General features: G+C 39.9%; 1 protein-coding gene across 1 annotated transcript; it reads left to right on the forward strand.

Moving 5' to 3' along the window:
• Positions 1 to 5,309: 5,309 nt before the first annotated feature.
• On the forward strand, positions 5,310 to 19,631 carry LOC121947383 (CD9 antigen-like). Its single transcript, XM_042492417.1, has 8 exons — positions 5,310 to 5,430; positions 12,914 to 13,016; positions 16,645 to 16,742; positions 17,066 to 17,140; positions 17,235 to 17,318; positions 18,446 to 18,502; positions 18,635 to 18,718; positions 18,807 to 19,631. Exons 1-8 carry the CDS (start codon positions 5,362 to 5,364, stop codon positions 18,870 to 18,872), a joined length of 636 nt encoding a protein of 211 aa, XP_042348351.1. The 5' UTR covers positions 5,310 to 5,361; the 3' UTR covers positions 18,873 to 19,631.
• The last annotated feature ends 1,818 nt before the right edge of the window (positions 19,632 to 21,449 follow it).

Below are 21,449 nucleotides of genomic sequence, written 5' to 3' on the forward strand. Positions count from 1 at the left end.
TATGAGAGCTATGACCATATGGTTCACATATATGTCATGGTCTTCAGACTATTCAGCAACCCCTCTTTCCCTGTATGTAAGCAAGTACATTTGGTATGTTTCTACACTCATTTAATCAGGTTATTTCTGTACTTTGTCACCAATTTGCACATTACGATTTGGAGTATAAATAAGGACAGTACACCTACAACTGAGAGAAATATATATATATCAATTAGATTTTATCCAACACAATCCAAACTATACGCTGGTTTGACAGTTACATATGAAGAGCAAGTATTTAACAACACATGGTAAATTCACTCTATTAGATACTGTATCATATACATATTGTATACTCCAGTAGTGGACTCCATTGATAAAAAATGGTTGTGGGCCTTTATTGACTTTTTTTTTAGATGTTACTGTGTAAACAAAAGTATTTTCAGGACAATGCATGGATATGCGTTATTCTGACACATTCTGCTACATGACATTTAGACAAAACTGGCAATAATGCTCTGATATGTCCTCTTCCTTTGGGCTGATTTTGTTCTTTGGTGGTGCATATTCTAAATAACATTTTCAATTAATCAAATTACCACAAACCATCTGACACACAATAATTATGGGGCTTTCAGGGTCTCTGGGGATCTAGAGCCCCAGCCGGAGCACTTTGACCAGCTGATAATTCAGCACTGTATACTACAGATCATCTTTGTTTTAGTATGAGAAGGGGTTCAAATCGCAGACATCCACAAAGGAGGAGAAGAAGAGTATTTAATCCTTACTGACACACAAACTCTGTCAGTTCTGTTCTGGAAGGTTTTGAAAGAATGTGCCACCCTCTTGTGTTGAAACTGAAAACTGTTTGTGTCACATGAACAGATGAGGAAGAGGAGGACAGTTAGAGCTCTCTCTTCTTTGCTCTCTTCTCACTAAAAGCTTGATTCAGCACCTCTCCTCACATCATCACCATCCCCAGGTGCATGGCTGTGCTCTCACCTTCACTGATGCTGCTGCCTCACAGATCACAACACGATGCTGTTTGGATCTGGTTGTGTTGCCAGGAAACCTCATTGCTGCGAGACTGTCTGATCAAAGGTCTTTCAGAGGGTGACCTCAGATGACCTCTCGCTTTGGCAGGAGCTGCAAATGGGCGATGTGGTTTGTTAACAGTTTTCTATTTTCTCTCAGTTTTGCCTCAGCAGCTGTGAAGTTATACAAGGTAGTGACCTGTGTGTGAAGAGAACGAGATAAAAATGAATTCTGGCAGTAAAATCGGCACCTTCATGGACTTCTCAGTAAAGACTCAGAGTCAGAGAGACTTCCCATTCCACCTCTTATTCCTTTCAAAACTGTTTCCAGGTCAAATAGACAAACATGGACATGGATGAATACAGTGAATAAAGAGCATTCCTTTCCCAAAATCTGTTAACAAGTCACATCTTTCTCTATAAACATTTGTAAGCCCCTAGGTGTGAATGTAAGCATGAGTTGTCAGGGTGTTAGGGCTTTGCCTGGGGCCACTTTTGCAACATGACAGGAGACCAGGGGCCAGTTAAAACAAACCTTAATAATATTTATCGGTACATATATTAAATTAATTCCCTGTTTTGAACATTTGTATGTTTGCTGTCTTCACTCATTTTTGCCGAGAGACAAAACCAATCGCAGCTGCCCAGTACAGTACATGAATGGACGTTTCAAGGATTTGAGGACATTCGGGGCTCAGAGTATCTGCTTGATCCCTCGACTGAGGGATCTTTTTCTTGTTTGTTTGTTTGTTTTGTGTTTTTGTTTTTAATTTTAAAAAAAACTATATTCTGATGCACTCTGGCACATTTTCTGAGATTTTTTTTTGTTGGGGGTTGGGGAGGGGTGGGTTGCCTTTAATGACAGGACACCCAAAAGTAGATAGGAAATGTGAGTTAAAAGGGGGGAATGACATGCAGCAAAGGGACACAGCAAAGATCTCAGCTTATATGGGGCACAAACTCTCAAACACACCAGATGAGCCAGAGGCACCTTATCTACATTAAAGTTGCCAAAAAAAAAAAAAAAATCCCAGTGTTAATCATTTTATTTTCATTGTGAATTACAAAAGGGCCATTGGGCCACCTGGCATCCTATCTGGGCTGCATTTGGCCCACAACCCTTAAGTTGAGTATCACTGGTGTACACCATTTCTCGCCCAATGTTAGCTGAGAACAGCTCCAACCCCCCAGCGACCCTGAATATGATAAACAGTTGATGGATAATGGACTGATAGATCTTCCAGTACATGAATGAAGACCACAGCTCAGGTGACTTTCCCTGAAAATAAATTACCACACAGTCTACAGTGTGACCAGTTGATGGAGCTGTTCTGCCACAGATGGAAGTCTCTTTCCTCCTGCCTCTTAACTGTTGTAATCAAAGTGTAGTAATTCATTATTTTCAACAACTAAAATAGCTTAACAGTTCTACATGCCCTTAGTTTATTCACAGCTTACTTCACCTCCTGACAAAGCGCCACAATCACTGACCCTTACAGCCGTCAGAAATCAGAGTCTGCCATCAATAATGACCTCAGATCCAGGCCCTGACCCAAACATGGGTGTAACAGACAGGGCAATAAAAACAGCTATTTCTAAAGAGAGAAGGAGAGAAGCAAAGACTTCACTTCAATGAAGTTACTTACAATGGGTCACACAACAGTTTAATTTTGGCGTATTTTGAAGTTATTAAATATGGTCAAAGTAACTGTATGCCAACCCCATGTGGGTCCTATTAAGTATCATGCTGAGCTGTAAAACGATGTAGTCAGCCATTATCTATTTTCATGGGGGTTATGACCTACACGCATTTTTCTTGTTCACTTGTTTGGAGCCACATAGCAACCGAGTCAGCGACAGACAGCCAACAACAACCAGCGAGCGGGGACACAGTGCTCTTGTCCTGTTCTTATCAGCCTTTCCTCTTTTGGCACTGTTCTGGTCATCTTCCAAACTAAACCTCATTTGTTTTCTCGCTGTCCCTCACAATTCCTTTAATTAGTCTCGCAGCACAAATTCAGCTGCTCTGAGAGTCTGAGTCATGTGTGTGAATGGTGAAAAGAGCTACATGTTGGAGATTATTCACATAAATACATCGTGTGAGCATTTATTCAAGCCCCTCTCTCTCCATCATGTCATTCCTTTCTGACTCTTTCTTCCCTCCAGCATGCAGCTTGGCAGACCATTTTGTTCCTCTATAAGGACATTTTCGAAGCAGTGCTTAATTTCCCAGTGATAAAATGAACTGCTCTTTGGACGTCCCCTTGGCTCTCCATGGTTGTGGGGAAAATATTTATGTTGAACATGGTGTTGCTGCTGAGTTACATGCTCCCAGTCACTGATGACACTGAGGGAAGAAATCCAGCAGAGGGGCTACTCTTTCCATTTCATTAATGGTAGATTTAGTTTGTATATCTTGTTTGAGCGTAGCTGATGCTTTGCAGGAGGCTGGGCAATGCATTTAGGAATAAAAGATCGTGTTTTGTCTTTTCTCCTAAAAAAAAAAATATGACTTCAGTTGTGATTTAAAAAATCCTGATCTTTTCCAGAGCAATCATTAATTAAAGCACAATTCCATTACATCTTTAAAGATGAAGTCAAGTTAGGAAGATAGAGTATGCATCTTTTACTTGTAACTCTAATGCTTTGGGGGGGAAAAAGAAAGAAGCTGAAACTAGTTTAGCTCCTATTTCATCCCCTGAGAATTACACTACTAATCTAATTGAAGCAACTTTCTTCTTTACTTTTTTTTGATGCAAGAGGCTTATAATGCTGCACTGACGAAGAAATGATCAGAAAAGGCCTGGGAAAGGTTTCAGGAAATGTCTCAACACCTCACTGTCACAATTCATTTGTAAAAGGAAGAGGAAATCCTGTTATCTAATGATGTGATTACAAAACAAACTAATTTCTTCATAGAGGCCGGGCTTTCCCTTGTTTAGTTTTTCTCTTTATTAGTGAGCCATTTGCTGTGTGCATGAGGTTTGGCTTTGCAGTAACTAGCCTAAACATCACGAAATTGGCTGGTTCCTTTACTGATGGGCATGAAGACATGTTTGGTAATAGTTTTGGTATTAGTATGTGGTAATCTCATTATAAAAAGGAATAAAGTATCTCAATACTCACTTGTTTTACTATAGGTGGGTTGATGTATTGGGATGTTGCATTTGAGAGTTTTTCGCTCTGGATGTTGAATGGCTATCTCAGTCTTGCTGTGTCATGAAAGGTCCGATGGAGCATCATTGACCATGATGGAAGTAAGTCCTGGACTTTACCATGTCACCCCTGAAATGATAAATAGATAGTTTATTTGTCCTCAAAGAGGAAATTATTTCCCACAGCAGGTGCATGCAAAGCACAGACAGGTAAGACAGACAGAATGCATATCACAAACACATAAGACATACACAGTTAATACACAGGAGACAATATAAACAACAACATATGAAATTAAAGCAAAAAAAAAAAGGGCCCTTGCACATGCTATGGAAGAACTATCCTTTTGTAAGCCAAAGTGCTGTAAAACAAAATCATGGTCGAAGAATAGTTCAGCTACAAATACCAAAAAACATTAAAAATAACAACAGCAACAAAGGAAATTGTGGTATATATAACACTAATATTATCAATCAGCCCTGACAGCAAATTTAAGAAAAACACCTAATTCATTACACTAGCCGACAACAACACAACACGCCTCTGTAAGTGACTTTTTTTTAAGAATATTATACATACATACATATATATATATATATATATATATATATATATATATATATATATATATATATATATATATATATATATATATATATATATATATATAATGTCAAAGCTGTAGGTGTTGCCAACCATATGCTTGTTTTCTCACTGTGTTGTTAATTATTTTTTTCAGGCCAGTTTTATCAGTTAAACATTACAAAGTACCATGAGGTAAAACACTTGGTCAAATAAAAGGATACATTATTAAAAAAAAAAGTAAAAAAAAAAAAAAAAAGTATCGAGAATACTGAGCATGGGCTACAGTGAAAATCATTTTATAGGTAAACAGTGACAAGTCCAAATCGTGTAGTCTCGGTCCCCCTTTTAGTCCCCCTCTGCATTGTTGAAAGGGGCGGTCTGGAAAGAGCAGATCCTGCGGTGTATGCGCGCACGCGCGCACGTGTGTATGTGTGTGTGTGTGTGTGTGAGAGAGAGAGAGAGAGAGAGAGAGAGAGAGAGCGAGACGGTCGTCCTTGATGCGCGAGTGTTGTGACCGGGGTAGACCGTTATTGTCACAGTGCGCGGAGCCAACACAACCGTCAGAGCAGTTTGCGGGGATAAACGCCAAACACATTCAGCCGAAATGTCGAAGGTGGAAGGAGGAATGAAATGTGTGAAATACCTTTTGTTCGTCTTCAACTTTATATTCTGGGTAAGTGCATGTTCAGCTGGTTGGTGCATGCATGTGTGTTGCGAAGGGATGCAAGCTGTGCGTATGAGAACACGGAGCAAGTGCAGCAGTGCAGACTACTCACTCTGCACGGCAGACTTTCACACCCACGTGTTATTTTAGTAACGATGCTGAGATTGTCTTCAGTTTTCACCCACTTGTGTGCTTTATTTAGTTGTGCCATCCGGCGTGGGTTTACCCTGCGTGGCGCGGAAAGGGTGACAGCCAGAGAGACTTTTAGTTTTGGCTCACCGGGCTCAAATCAGATTTTCCACAGAGGAAAAACCCCGCCCCCTTTTCCCGGGGAAGCATGTTTTTGAAAGGAAGACTGAATGAAAAGACAGAGAGAGGGAGAGAGATTGAGAGACAGCATGGAAAACAAGCTCAGCAGTTGGCTCTCTGCGCCGCATAGCTCCATTAACAAACAGTGAAGAGCTGATTGATAAAGTGAAGTTACAGCCACCCTGGGGCGCAGGATCCCTCAACTGCTTCCTCCTCTGAATTTTTTAAATGCAGCACTGGGGCACTCAGAGGAAGGCACAAGAGAGTCACTTCACTCAAGACAAACTGTCAGGTGGATGTGAAAGGTGTGTGTGCGTGTGTGTTTTGCACACATGCTCTGCACATGTGCCTCCACACACCCTGATGTCCTTGTTAAAGTCCATTCATAGTGCAGAGTTTAATGAACATACTCATTTCAAGTATACAAGAAGTTTCTGGATAACCTTTGTGTGTGTAAAGGTGAACTTTGGTATATGTGTTCCACTGTTTTTACTCCTCAGAGGGGACACTCCTTTGTGTGTGTGTGTGTGTGTGTGTGTGTGTGTGTGTGTGTGTGTGAGAGAGAGAGAGAGAGAGAGAGAGAGAGAGATTTTCCAACAAGCATCTGTGGAGTGGATCAGGCGCTGAGTGCAGCGTGAATGGATCCATTGTGACAGCAGGACAATAGCATAACTTCAGTCTGCTGCTCCTGCCTGGCTAAGCAGCAGAGCCTGCCGAAGCCCTGAAATACAGCGGCCCCACTGGTCCCAACATTAAGTTATCCTACGTTCACTTACCACTACCCCCACATCCAAGATTGATGTGGCTGTTGTGCTAAAATCTCTTTTTAAAAAAAAACAAAAAAAAACCCATCTGATTGTGGACGTGCAGGGACAGCGAGGTGATGATGAGAGAAACGACAGGGGGAGGATTGTGACAGACATGTTCAAGAAAAACAGAGAAAGCAAGACGTCAAATGTGGTGGGAGAAAAAAGGGTCACTGGGAGATTGAGAGGGATATTCATGTGCGTGTGCACGCTCACATGGCTAAAGAGGGACAGCTGACCCAGATAAAGATAGAAAATCAGATCAGTATGAGGATAGTGGGATATTCTGTGAATGTGTGCTGCCTGTGTGTCACACAGGAAACCAGGAACATCTATTTGGATGCTCTTCCACTTTTTGGTGCTCACTGCATACAAGCACTGCATAGTCCTTGCACTCTGTCAGCTACAAATGAACAGTGATCACTCTCCAATTAAAATCACAGCATCACATAGGCTGCGGCCCTCTCCGTTGAGTGGAGTGAGAGATGATGAGAAGAGTGATAAGAGCGGGTGGAGGAGGCGCAGATGTTTCACTTCAAATCCCATGAGCCCTGAGTGAGTGACAGCAGAGCAGAGACAGGCTGGTGGCTCTACTGTCGGACACTGAATGTTATCAACAGATGGGACACTTTAAATATTTGTTCTTGAATGATGAAGAGTGACATACAACTAGCCTCATTTCAAACATCAAAACATCATCATCAGTCAATAAATACAAAGTGTCTCTGTGTTTGTAAACCTCTCTGACTCTGTGTCACAGCATCATGATGTAGTGACATTCCTGCAGCGCTCCAACACTAAACTGTCATTAACGTAACGCAGGCTAAGCTCTTGTACATACTACAATGATAGCTGCGAATACAACAGCTGGCAACAGCACATCAATACCTTGCTGGCGTGTCTGGCCTGCGTTTGTGTGCTTAAGTTCACTGACTGCCCTATATAGTCAAAAATTAAGCCTGAGGCAAACAGTGTGGGGTGAGCATTGCATCATAGTGACGTGAAGGTGCTGCAGGTGTCTTTCCCACAGATATTCCTCCAGAGAACGTCCTCCTCATCAAAAACAACTGATACAACACATTCCCGGAGTGACTTCTATTGGCTTAGTTATTAATTTGGTTAATTAATGAGGAACAGTTAGCGTAATCGGTACATGTACAACAGAAAACAATGTCTTGGTCCATTTGCAGAAGTCTTGAAAAGGCCACACCTCAGTTTTTTTTTCAGGCTCATCAAAAACAACACAACAATGCAATATCTAAAGTTAGCATTTAGTTCTGTGATGAAAAAAAATTTCAGTCAATAATCACGCAGCTTCTCTGTGTTGAGAGTATGGCTGCAAATTGTCAGCACTATCTTTAATCGATCATTGGTAAAAAAAACATTGATTAATCATTATTTCAAAAGACCATAAAAACTTTGCTTATACCAAACAATATTAAATGCATTTTTTTCGCAATCAAAGCTCACAGAAACATATTGCATGTACTGACAGCATTGCATAGCCTATCAACTGATTAAAATTTCACACGTTTGGTTAAATTCTTGATGGCCAATTCATTGATCGTTGATTAATTGTTTTCATCCCAAGTTAAGAGCATAATGACAGTGAACATGGCAGACTTCTTAATCGTGCACTGTAGTTGCCATTACATAGTTTCTGTCTTTATCTGCATTATTTAAAACATTCTGAATAGATACAACATTGAAATATAACCACTTTTTTACATAGTCTAAATAAGAGATGATACACATTTTTTTAACTGAAATTATTGGGCTGACTGTAAACAAAAAATAAAAAAAATGTTGTGAAAGTCCCAAATGGTTTGTAGATCTCAATAAGCAGTGATGTTATTCCAAACAAGTGACAAAATGAAATGTTTACATTTACAAACAGGACTATTGCCACATTCTCATGTGATCAAACCCATCCATCAAAGAACACACAAAAGTCAAGCGTGTAAGTGTGATTAAAAGGCAGATGTAGTAACAGGCTATAAGCTTGTCTTTAAATGTCACAACTGCCAACATTTCAGACGTACACAGCTGAACGAGGCTCCGCACACAACTCAGTAACATCAAGACCTGTGAGCTAAATGGTCTCCCTCTGACAAGCAATAAACTGATTAAATGTTGATTTTTGCTTTATGGTCGATGCTTTACTATAGGCCAACATGGCTGATGTTTGCCCACGTTAACTAACAAAAGATTTTAATTTTTTTGTAGTTGAACTGCCCATGTCATTCCCTTGATATATGAATACAAAGATTTATATTCCAAAAATGTAAACATTCACTAGTCTACGTATATGCAGTGGCTGGGAAACTCATAAAATATCATGGCTGAAAACCTTTGTTGTGAAACCGTTCAATTCAGTTATCCAAATTATTATTATTATTTTTCTAATACAGCAATCATATGTCAAATGTCTTACCTCTGTGGGTGATTACAGAGGGTGGGGAATTATATTTTACTTTCTGTGATGAAACCTGTGACTAGCTGTGTTCACCAAAGCAGCGCCCTGGGTCCTCTGTTGTTTCTATTGTATATCAGTGATAACTCAGTTATGAGTATGGCTTTTTTAAAATTTATTCTTTGAAGCTTACAATATTATAATTATTTTTTACATGTCAGCTTTGGTGAAATTGTTTCAAACCCAAAAAACTATTCAAAACACCTGTAAAATTTGCGATGGTAGATTATTTCATTTAAGCACATGGACATGGTTTTTATGTGTTATTATGATCTTGTGGGGCTATAGGACTGTGAAATGAAACAAATGAAATATGAGGATATGCATATGAAATATGGCTCTGGTTTTCCAAAAAGTGAGTGCAGAGTGAGTTTCTTGCCAAACAGTCTCAGTTAATACAGACGGCCTGGTTAAAGCTTCTGACATCATGTAGCAGGGACGCTTTGATCAACCCTGTATTTTCTGGATGGGTGACTTATTAAAGGTACAGGTAATAAATAACAAGAATCATGTTTGGAGAGTACAGTTTAAAAAACTCAGACACCAGTGAAGTTCAGAATTACACAGACCAAGCTACCATGGTACACAGAGAGTTATTAATCTTGCAAATTATGTAAAGTACAGTGTATTGTCAATGTAGCTGACGTTAGATTCAGTAGCATGATTGGCAGGAGATTTTTGATGAAAAGCTTTTGTTATTGTTGGTGCCACAACATAAACAGCTGAAAAGCACTTCTGTTTTCACTGTTAAATAATTTTAAAATAATCTCAGAAAACACATTTAAGAAAGAAATATTTTTAAGGCTATAAAGTAAGATCTGATTGTTTGACAAAAGGGTTTAACAGACTAATTTCTCCATTATAAGAAATCATTTCACTTTCAGAATCAACACACAGTGAGGTTGATTCATTTAGAAGAGGCATCCAACATTTTAAAGGTTTCTGGTCACATGCACTTACTTCAAAATCAATATTGGCACTAAATATCCTTCAGCCCTATAAACACACTTGTCTGTGTTGTGGGGGTTGATGTGTGCCACCAAACTCCCCCACCCTCTCCATGTGGCAGAGTACAATGGGATTTACTCCACCCATAATTATCCCACTCCTGTTTACACTTTCCTTCTGCCCATCATTTTAAATGTGTGTCTGCATCTGTTTTCCCAAACATGAGCCAGACAGAGACTATTTTTGACATATTTAACTCACTCATCAATTACTGCTGGCTTTAAAAAAAGTACTTCACAGATGTTTTGCTTTTATGTAGTGTTTTTTCTTTAACTTACAATATGACTTTTTTTATATTTTAACAGAAAATAAGGCCTAACTCAGAAAGTGGATAACGCTACAGACTGTCTCGGACCGAGACCACAGCCCTGTGTCAGCTCAGCCCCTGTTCTCATGGAAATTCCCCTCACAAAAACACTATTTAACAACACTGTTAAAAAGTAGGCCTTGTTACTGTAAAAGACACTCAATAAAGCTTCGACAGAGCGATCCAAACTCACAAAATATCCTCAGAGGTGAAAGAGAACATAGGGTAACTCTGCTCTTCTCGCTTCCATCTGTGTTTTTGAGACCAATAGGACACAGGTTGTTTCTGAATAAGATACTTCTGTTCTCTGTGTGCGCGGGCAAAGAAAAAGGGTCTTCTAGCGACCTTTTTTCTCTTCTCCTTCCCCTCTTTTATTCTCTTTTTCATTGTGTCTGTGTGTTTCCCTCCTATTGTGCACCAAAACGTATAGTCACAGGGAGACAGTGCGTCTTTGTCCTTTGGGTGAGGTTGGGAGGGACAGGGGGCGAGATGAGGTGGGTTAGAGGAGGGGGGCGTGCAGGGCCGAGAAAAGGGGGGGGTCTGGTGTCAGACAGGGTAATGATGGCAGACAAAGTGGTGGGGGGGTAAAGAAGCAGTGAGGGGGTTAATGGGACCTTTGGGATAGTCGAGTTGAGTCTAGGCATGTCAGCTACTGTCTGCAGTGTTGGATGAGCCCCCCCTTCTTCTAAAATGAGACATTTCAGTGTGGTATCCATCTATGCATCTATCCAATTTTTTAAAGGCTTTTAAATGTAGCCATAATAGTAATGAGGTTTGGCTGAGCTCTCTGAAACAACCACCTGCTCCTCCTCCTCCATTAACACAATTCAGCTCTGACTGCGTGCATATCCACACGATTCTGTGGGCAACAGTCCACACCTCACACCCCCAACAACACAGAAAAATACCAGGGTTAAATAGATCCAGAGTCCGCTCTAATCCAGCCCGGTTCAGTAAGTCTACATGTCTGCCTTCACTTTAATGTACTTTATCACTTTGGACCTGCTAATCCTGAAACCCCAAGAGCTCAGCTGTCCCATACATCACCACGCATGACACTAAATCCTCAGTTTGAGAGGAAGCCGGCTTCCCAACACCTGTCCTATTCTGATGCTTTACAGCTGAGCTACTGGCTTTACTTCACACCAACACCGTAAAATATAACCTGTGGAGCTGGAGCGGAGGAGGAGGGGAGTGTGAGGACGAGAAGATAAAGAGTGAAACAAGAGAAATTGCAGCACCAGAAAAAGGGCACAGCAGATTTGGTAAACAAGAGGGCACAAAGTAAAATTAAGACACAGACGTGGTTTGTTTTTGTCTGAACTTGGCAACTTTAGTTTGTTTCTTGAAATAAATTCACTTAACAGAGCTCAAGGACACAGAAACAGACAGTCACACAAACAGCGGTCTACCTAAATTCTGAGATCTAGGACACATAGAGACCATGTGACAAGCACTCCTAAATACTCTCCATTTAGACAAATCATTTTATGTCTCCACGCGCGCACACACACACACACACACACACACACATATAAACACTGTGTTGTTTTGAAGCTCAGCTCAGAAGGTTTTTAGACTGGATTATCCTCAGGGGGTGCAGGCTGAGTGATCATTAAAACCTCTCAGTATTGACCTGTCAGTGGAGCACCCGCCACAGTCTCTGCCCTTGAGAGAATCTCAGATCTCAGGAAAACAAAGCGTTTCCTTCGAGCTCTTCCGACCACTAAGAGGATAAAAGTTTTTGCTGCAGTGAGTTTTGCACTAGAGCATGGCAGGGTGTATGATTTCCTTCGATGTATGCCGATGGGGGTTTAGATGAAGGGAAAATATGAGCAACATGTAACCACATTTCCAAACAAACAGGAGAGGCTGTTTAAGCTCAAGGTGCCACACTGCTGCCCACCGCCAAGCAGGTCATTTTCTCCTAACTGAGGATGCCAGCAATCGCTTCAGGGGTGTTTCAGAGTTACATAAGTCAGGTTTTGCTTGGATCTATTGGTTTGGAACACATAGATGATGCAGATTCAGACCTATTGTTTTGACACAAAATATAACATTTAAAGCTTAACTAACCCCTGTCCAAGTGCAAAGGGTGGAGGGCCGGAGTGGAAACTCCGCTGCACCATTTGCTATATTTATGTGGAAAATCGCAGTTGGGGAGAGCAAAAGAACAAGTCCTCCAAAGGCCCAAAAATCAAGCACTTCCAACTGTTGTGCTTTGCATGAAAAGAGTGTTTCCTTTGTTTTGAATGCTGAAACCAATTTACAGCGATGACATCAGATCTAAAGCCAGGATGTAAATGATAAGAGACACATGCTTCATCATAAAACAATGGAAAATTGATTTTCTACTTTTTAATGGCTGTAATGTCTGTAACCATGTGTCACTTTAATGATCATTACATCTGCAGTTGGTTTTTATTAGGGTTCGGTTACAATTAAAGCCAGAGTCTCGACAGACTGTAGACCACTTGTCTGCTTCTTTTATTTGTTATGTTTTCTATGCTTTTTTCCCTGAAATAAGTACAGGCTATAATAAGTGATATGCAGCAAAAGCTTATAAGTCTCTCTCTCTCCTTTCTGCAGTTGATGGGCTCCTTTGTTCTGGCAGTGGGACTGTGGCTGCGTTTTGACCCTGAGACTGTGTCTCTCCTCAATGGTGATAAGGCTCCAGATACTTTCTTCATTGGTAAGTACCATCGCACACCTTAGCGTCTCCTCAGTCAGTATACAAACACTGTAGTGGAGTAACAATATACTATACTGGATGGGCGATATAGTTAAAATCTGCCATGGGTAGATTTGGTATATGTCCTTTTATACCACATTACAGTAATTGTTGTGTAAATTCAATTAAGACATGGTTTATTTAACCAAACCCTACTTATCAAATTTGATTATTCTATTATTCCTATTTTATTTGGAACTACCATACAAACAAAACAAATAAATGCCTCACATAAGACAATGAAAGACTCACAAAAAGTGAAACTATAATTCTCTCAAAAAAGGCAGTTTTAAAGGAATACTCCAGTACTTTAAATGAGCATTTGTATGTCAATCCCTTGCCATATCTTACCTTGAATTTACGATTCAGGGTTTTTCTTGCATGCCTCTATGGTGAACAGGGAATCCAAAGAGGCAAACATTAATGAATTAAAGTACACAGGGACTTCATGAAATTGAAGTAGACAGGGACAACGGTATATTGTATACAGTATAATCCCAGTCTCATTTATCCAGTCGAATTCTCAGTGCTTCCCAAACATGCATTTTCGCTAAAACACTGCAATTTAAAACCCAACAATACAAACAGTCACATGCACAGCTGAGTAGTGTGCCAAGGTAATGCATGTGTTGGAACTGCACTCATACACACATGTTCAGACATGCTTAGAGTGTGCTACTCGTACATGCAAGTGTTTTATATTGTAATGTTTTTGCAAAAATTCATGTGTTTGGGAAATACTAAGCATAAGACTGGATAAATGAGACTTGGATTATACTGCATAAGTTGCGTGAGTGTTTTACTGGTTTTGGTATAGTAATGTTGTTAAATACAGACCCTGTTTACTTAAATTCATGAAGAATTTTCATCTATTTGGATTATCCATCCATCGTCGAGGCAAGTGAGATAAACAGTTCTATTTTTAACAAAGTCAAGGTAACACATGGTGAGTATCTGACATACTAATGGCAGTTTTGCAGGTGAAGTATTATATGTTTGAAGGTTTCCGAGAATAAAATAATTTTGAGTTTTACAAGTTTCTTTATTTCCGTATGTATTTATTTTACAAATTGCGTCACCTTGCGAGGGAAATGAATTTGTGAGATCTGGAGATCAGGCAGATCTCTGCCAGTGTACATATTTTTCTACCATCACATAGTATATACTGTCAAATCGCTGAATCCTATGCTGTATTGCAATTAATACAAGGGCATTGATTCAATACATGTGTTGTTTTTATTTAAAGTGCTGTTGTGTAATGTCTTTTTTTATGTTGGCAAGAAACCAGTCTAATATGATCAAGGAAAGTTCAGATGTTTTACTTTGAGGTATCAGCAGGAAGACTTTTATGGCACATTGTCCTTATTTTTGCAGTATTGAAAATGTATCACATCATGACATCCCTGCATCTTTTCAAAATAAACCATGAACTTTGCAAATATGTAATTTATATCTTTTTTTTTTTTTTTTAACATAAGCAAGACACACATTTGCACCATTATAAACATCAAAATGCCATGTTCTTTTTAGTTCTGTCATTCTCAGTCTGGTGAGGGGCTTTAAAGTTGTTTATTGACATATTTTAGTGCAACTCTCTTTTCCTGTGAATAAATGTCTGTCTCTGTGTCAGAGGGGATATTCCGACCACAGGCTTGCATGCACATCACACACACACACACACACACACACACACACACACACACACACACACACACACACACACACACACACACACACACACACACACACAGACCGGATCGGGTGTAAGGGGGAAAATTATTCAGTGCTTCCAGACAAGTCAGTCTTTTTGTGTGTGAGTGTCATGATTTCGCGGGTGTCCCAACACAAAGTTTGCCATACACATACCCAGTTAAATGCCAGAATGCAACATGCTGTTAGGTTTTTTGATTATTAGGCGTGTGCCGGCTTCTTTCAGGCTTAGAGATGAGTGCGAATAACAGGAAATGACTGCTGCACATAGAGCACAAATGCACAAGGGAAACCACAGGGCTGCTAACCACCTTTCAATCAGTCACCCTGCCCAGATGGAAAGAGAGATGGAGGAGGAGGAGACACTGAGTGTTGGGACGGTTAAAAAGGCATATGGAAGAGGGCAATCATAGAAACAGATGGGGATCCATGGCAAAGGTTTGAAGGAAAAAACAGGATGGGACATTACATAAAATGACTGGGCAAGAGGAGAAGAGAGAGAGGTGTTCCTACCCTTCTTCATCCACTCTGATCACAGCAATCATGATACTTAAGATAATGTCAGCTTTAGTCTCCAGACTAAACTATGCTCTCCCTGACTGGTGCTTTATTTTCTTCTCTGAAGCCAGAAGGCTGACAAGGTTGCTTTCTCACAAAAGTCTATAATACCGTAAAGGTATTTCACTACTTTATTTCTGTGTGTGTGTGAGGTAAGACTCAGATGTCCATGTGGTTTGACTGAGGATGAGTGGCTTCTTGAAGTCAGGTGCTCTTAGAGTATAGTGCTACACATGGCTTTGACAGTGAGAGTGCTGTCCCCACAGACAGAGCTGAGAGCACTCAACAGTTGCTATGCCGCGTTTCCATGCCATCAAGCCCACACAAGTTCCCTTTTCTTTGTACTTTCAAATGACGAATTATAAGAAAATGACAAACAACCTCAGAGTAAGAGCAAAGGGGAAAACCAATGCAGTATTTTCTCCTGAAACTAGTATAGAAAGAGCCTGTCTTTCAGTTCCTAGCATCACTTGTCACCAACTGCAATGAGTTAAAAGCTGATCAGCATGGTAACGATCATGTGACACCTTAAGGCAGCAACTCAACTCTCCCTCCTGACAACAAAAGAACTGACGCACCCAACTCACTTATTGTATCACATCGAGTCTTTTTGTTGACACACCGGGATCCTATGAACCGTCTTCCTCTCCCATTCCCACCTGAGCCCACATCACCTGGGGGCCGAGACGACCTCTCTTACCCTGTCCTCTGCAGAGCTGTCGCCTGGCAACAGACCCCACATGTACGAATGGAGGAACCGATCTGTTGTTGAATTCCTCCCTGCAGACCTATACATGATGTACCTTTCCTAATGACAGGGTTAATGGGAGATCAGGGCATCTAAGGAGGTCCTCTTGAATCAGACTTTTTGAAACAAGGCTATTTAGAAGGTAGCTCATACGAAGACACACTTAAAAGGCACAATATGCTTGAAAAAGGATGACAATACTCTTTTAACTTTGCTGCCATTTGATCAGCTGTCCATAGAGGTGGTACAGTCTGTCAAGGTAACTAACTGAGCTCCTCTTGCTGCAAGCCATACAGTGATATTTTTAGCTCTATACTGCCCCCTGCTGGTGCTGCTGTAAACTTAAATTGCCGAGTGAACTATCTTGAGAAAGCTTAGCATGTTAACAGAGGTGTAGTAGTTTTTAGTATTTTTAAGCATTTTAGGTATCGCTTAATTATGTTGATGAATACAATATAACAAATTAAAGGGTATTCTGATTGATGTTTGCCTCATATCTTACTGTCTAATTTATTTTTTTGTTCACTATTGCATCACTTCATGCTAAGTGTCTTTTTTCTCCTGTTTCTCCAGGCGTGTATATCCTGATAGGTGCTGGCGGTCTGGTGATGTTAGTTGGTTTCTTTGGCTGCTGTGGAGCTGTTCGGGAATCTCAGTGCCTGCTGGGTTCAGTGAGTACAAATGCATACAAACTAAATGAGCAAAAACTACTTTTGTCTTAAAAAATTATATTGGATGGAGTGCCCAGTAGTTCCCTTGAAAGAGTGGACGCCCCCTGTGCAAAGGCTACGTCTTTGCCTCAGCGGTCGCAGGTTCTGTTGCAACTCATGGCCCTATGCTGATTGTCCCTCTTTCACTCTGGAGCTGTCCTATCTAGTAAAGGCTAAAAAAATCTTTTACAAAATGGGATTTTCTGTTTAATACCTTTAATTACCTCTAAGCAGACATATCTTTCACCTGTAACTTATTTATTGTCATTTGTGGATTTTTTTAGTTCTTTGCCTGCCTGTTGATCATCTTTGGTGCTGAGGTGGCAGCAGGAGTGTTTGGATTCTTAAACAAGGACAAGGTACATTATTTAATATTTTACATCTTGAGTAGTGCAGTTATTTGTGTATGAATCCTGACAGCATCACATTATTTACATGCCCTCTCTCATATAGATTATCAGCGACGTTCAGACCTTCTATGCAACAACCTACAATGAAAACAATAATGGCACATTGATCATTTCATACCAGAAAGTAGTAAGTAACAAATAAAATATTGAGGGCAACACTGTGTTCTTAAAGAAGCACTTCACCCACAAAATGATCATTGGTATATCAGTTAGGCTAAATTTCTGAAGAAAACATTGTTTTTCTTGCATGTGTCCACATGAAAGAGAAATCTAAAAACAGAAAATCCTTGATGAAATTAGGTGGGGGACCACGTTTAACAACGGCAAAACTATATCAAAACATTCATTTGTAAAATCAAACACAATTCATGTAGCATAATTCAAGTATCATTTATGAAGTCATATGCTCAGTACTTCCAAAACACATTTTGCTAGAACTTTATGATTTAAAACCCAAACACATAAACAGTGGTGCACCTTGAACCAAGCCTACAAAAAGTGCACCAGGCTTTGGAGCCAATTTTCATAGTGGCCTAACAGTGGGATTATATCCCCCAAATCTGTCCTGTGATGCCATTGGGTCCAAAAAGACATTTTCCCATAGACTAACTTTGTAAAATAGATGTAAATAAGTGGAAAACATTTTTGAGGATCACACCAAGAATTGCAAGATTAAGTCATTTCATCCTCATTAAAATTAGCAGAGAGCAAAACTGGAAGTAGCGGGCTCAGCTGGCAGACCTTTGTCGTGTGCTTACTCAATGCGCTGAATATGCAGAAGCAGCACCATTTATGCGGGTAATTTTTATTCAGTATTTGATCTTTTTTGACTTCTTGCGCCACACTTTATACATCCATTATTTGAACTCTGCTTAGCTGAATGCATGAGCAGAGTTCCAATGCACCCGCTTGCTCAGGTATGCTATTTGTATGCAAAAGTGTTTTAAATCTGAAGGTTTTAATGAAAATGCAAGCGTTTGGGAAGTACTGAGCATACAACTGGATAGATGAGACCTGGATTATACTTCACAGGTTTTGTGAGAGTTTGTAAACACATGTTTTGACATAGTTTTGGTGTGCATGGAGGCCTGCGAGAAAAACAATGTTTGCTTCACTAATTCAGCATAAAACAAGGTGATTAGTTTATATACAAATGATCATTTTCTGAGCCAAATATCCCTTTAATGAAGAACAAAATGCAATGCTGTTTGCCTATATGCTTCCATCATATAATGTTTCACTTCCCACTTTCAGCTGAACTGTTGTGGAACCATGAAAAGCCCCTGCTCTGATTCCACAACAGATATTAAGGTAAGATCTGTCACCACTTCCAGACTTGGTAATTAAGTTCTGCCCCTTTGTTGTCTAATGAATGGGTCATTGTGCCCAACAAATCATCCTGATTCACTAGAATTTAAAACTTGGCTTACCATTGGTTTGCAGGACTGTGAGACAGGCATCAAGGAGTTCTTCAACAGTAAACTCTACATCATTGGATATGTGGGCATTGGCATTGCTGGAGTCATGGTGAGTCACGATCTGAGAAGAAGCACACAAATAACAGACAGATTGTGAGTTAGAATGATTTTCTTAAAAATGTTTTACCTCTAAACAGATTATTGGGATGATCTTCAGTATGGTGCTCTGTTGTGCCATTCGCAACAGCAGGGAGGTCATTTAAGCTGGATCTTTAACCTCGACCCCTCCTGTCCAGCCATGAAAGACTGTACAGCCTTCGGATCAAATGTCAACCTTTGTCCATCATCCATCCAGGGACCCAGGAAATAGGTCATGTTCAAAAAATCCTTTCCACTGTGGTGCTCAAACCAGCTCTCCTTGCCTGCTACTTTCTCAGTATTTTTATTTATTTATTTGCAGTCAAAGTAGCATTCTCTCATAAATTTCTCAAATATATCCAGTGGGAACAGTATAATTTCTAATGTTGACCTGACAATCTGTCAAAATTGTTTTTCCCCATGGCCATTTGGCTACCATCAAAAATTTTGACCCACATACTGTCGCAGTGGTGTCAATGCTTTTTCACACAGCCTTGACACTGACCCCTTGGCTGTGGGAAACTTTGGCCTGAAGAGAGCAATCTGAGGTGAAAGCACAGCTGAGTTTACTTATCTGTGCTCACAAATGAACAGACACACACACACACACACACACACACACACACACACACCCTCATGAACGCGCATAGACACACAAGCACAGCAATGTTGTGTTATGTGAGACAGCAGCCTTAAAAAAGGTTGTCCGGAATCTCGTAGAGGGAATGGTCAGTAAATGTTCTGCAAATGCATCTTTCATGCAGATCCAGTGCTCACACACACACACACACACACACACACACACACACACGCACACACGCACACACTGTGAACTTTACAATCAAACCAATTGTTCTCTACAAGACAAATCTGCAGTACGTTTAAGCAGCAGTTCAACATTTTTTGGGGAATATGCTTATTCACTTTCCTTCCTGAGAGTTAGATAAGGAGATTGAAAGTGTTAACAGCAGCTGGTTAGCTTAACTTAGCACAAAGACTGGAAACAAGGAGAAAGCAGCTAGTCTGGCTCTGTCTTTAAGTGAAACTAGCAGGCTGCTGGCTGGCTGCAGCTTCATATATGACCTGACTGGCATGAGAGCAGTGGGGCCACCATAAATTTTTCACAGTTTGGGGCCACTGAAAACATTGTGGTGGCACACCAAAACCAAAAGCTATAACTGAATTTCAGGAACTGTATTATGCTGTTGAAGAAGGTAGGCTATGGGAAAATTGCATCACCCTGAAGAGTTAAAGATTGCATGCTGATATATTTTGTTTTTTCATTTTACAATTAATAATACAAATTATCTGATTTGCATAGAATAATACTGGCACAATTTACATTTTGAGTTCCACAACAATCCTGTTTTAATGTGTTTATGTGTCTGTGCATGTTAGGCGATTCATATTTATTCAAATAGGCTAGCTGTCCTTTTCCATAAAAAGGTAAATATACAGCTTTAATATGAAGAAGTACATTGATTGTAAGGAACAAAAAAAATGTAAACAAGCCTTGTCAAGTTTTTTGAAGACTTGTGGGTACCCATAGAATCCATTTTCATTCAGATAACTTGAGGTGAGATTTCAAGGGACCCCTTTGAAAATGGCCATGCAAGATTTTCCGCTGCCAAACTGTAGTGTAAGTTCGGAACATTTTGTAGTTCCCCTCCTGACAAGCTATGCTGACATGGCACCAATGGATGCCTTCGCTTGTCTAGTTTCACAAAATACCACTACCTCCTAGCTTAAAAAATGAGTGCACCACAGTGTCATTTTTGTATTTTCGCAATTCTATGAGGAGGGTGCCACTGCATGAGCAAAGTATTAATCTCCTCATCTAACTCTTCATTTCATGTATTTATTTATACAGGAGAGAATCTAATAAAAACATTATGTGTGTTAGGGTTAAAACTGGCCTGACTCAGTTAAAAAAAACAGTTAAAAAACACAGTTAAAAACACATTACAATATTAAATTAAAAAATAAAACTCTTGGCAAGAAAGTGAATAAATACATTTCCCAATTATCCCTTTAAAAACAACAACACCCATGTTTTTAGTTTACAACAAATCATGCATACTATATACTATATTTCGAATAATGCTGGTAGGCGGTGAATCACACAACTCAAGCAAGTTTCAAGAGTCTTTTATCGACCAGAAAAAGATTTAAAAAGCTGCCTGGGAGCAGCAGGACAAAGGTAAATCCAAAAATCTTAAACACACACCAGATGAACTCAAAACCAAATCCCCTCATCGCTCTCAAAAGAGCTCCTCACACACACACACACACATATAGATATACATATATATATAATATATATATATATATATATATATATATGCCTCGTTATGTAAGAGAGTATCCGCGAGTCTCTGTTGATTGTATGTCAAGAGGATCATGTGAAGATGTTTACAGGCTAAATATATGCTAGCCGGTCAACTGAGCATAAGCGTTGGGGTTGTGAAATTTTGGTTATCCAAGTTAAACCTTTGATCTCATCCGACCTCCATTGTGCCTTAAAAGTGTACCACCCACAACAAAACAAAAACTGAGGAATAACCCCTGGATTCCTCTCATCTCATCAACCTCAGCAGATAAGAGGGTTAGACAGACAACCTGGAATCACTTCCATTTTTCCAGGTTCAATCAGGCCACTGTTAATACTGTAGGATTTATTCCAGGACTCTGGTATAAATATG

Source organism: Plectropomus leopardus, chromosome 8, assembly GCF_008729295.1.
Source record: "Plectropomus leopardus isolate mb chromosome 8, YSFRI_Pleo_2.0, whole genome shotgun sequence".
Taxonomy (NCBI): domain Eukaryota; kingdom Metazoa; phylum Chordata; class Actinopteri; order Perciformes; family Serranidae; genus Plectropomus; species Plectropomus leopardus.

Coding starts and splice junctions, on each gene's coding strand:
- LOC121947383 (XM_042492417.1), top strand. CDS start 5,362: ATGTCGAAGGTGGAAGGAGGAATGAAATGTGTGAAATACCTTTTGTTC. Junction 13,017..16,644: donor TCCAGATACTTTCTTCATTG/GTAAGTACCATC, acceptor CTGTTTCTCCAG/GCGTGTATATCCTGATAGGT. Junction 17,319..18,445: donor TCATTTCATACCAGAAAGTA/GTAAGTAACAAA, acceptor TCCCACTTTCAG/CTGAACTGTTGTGGAACCAT.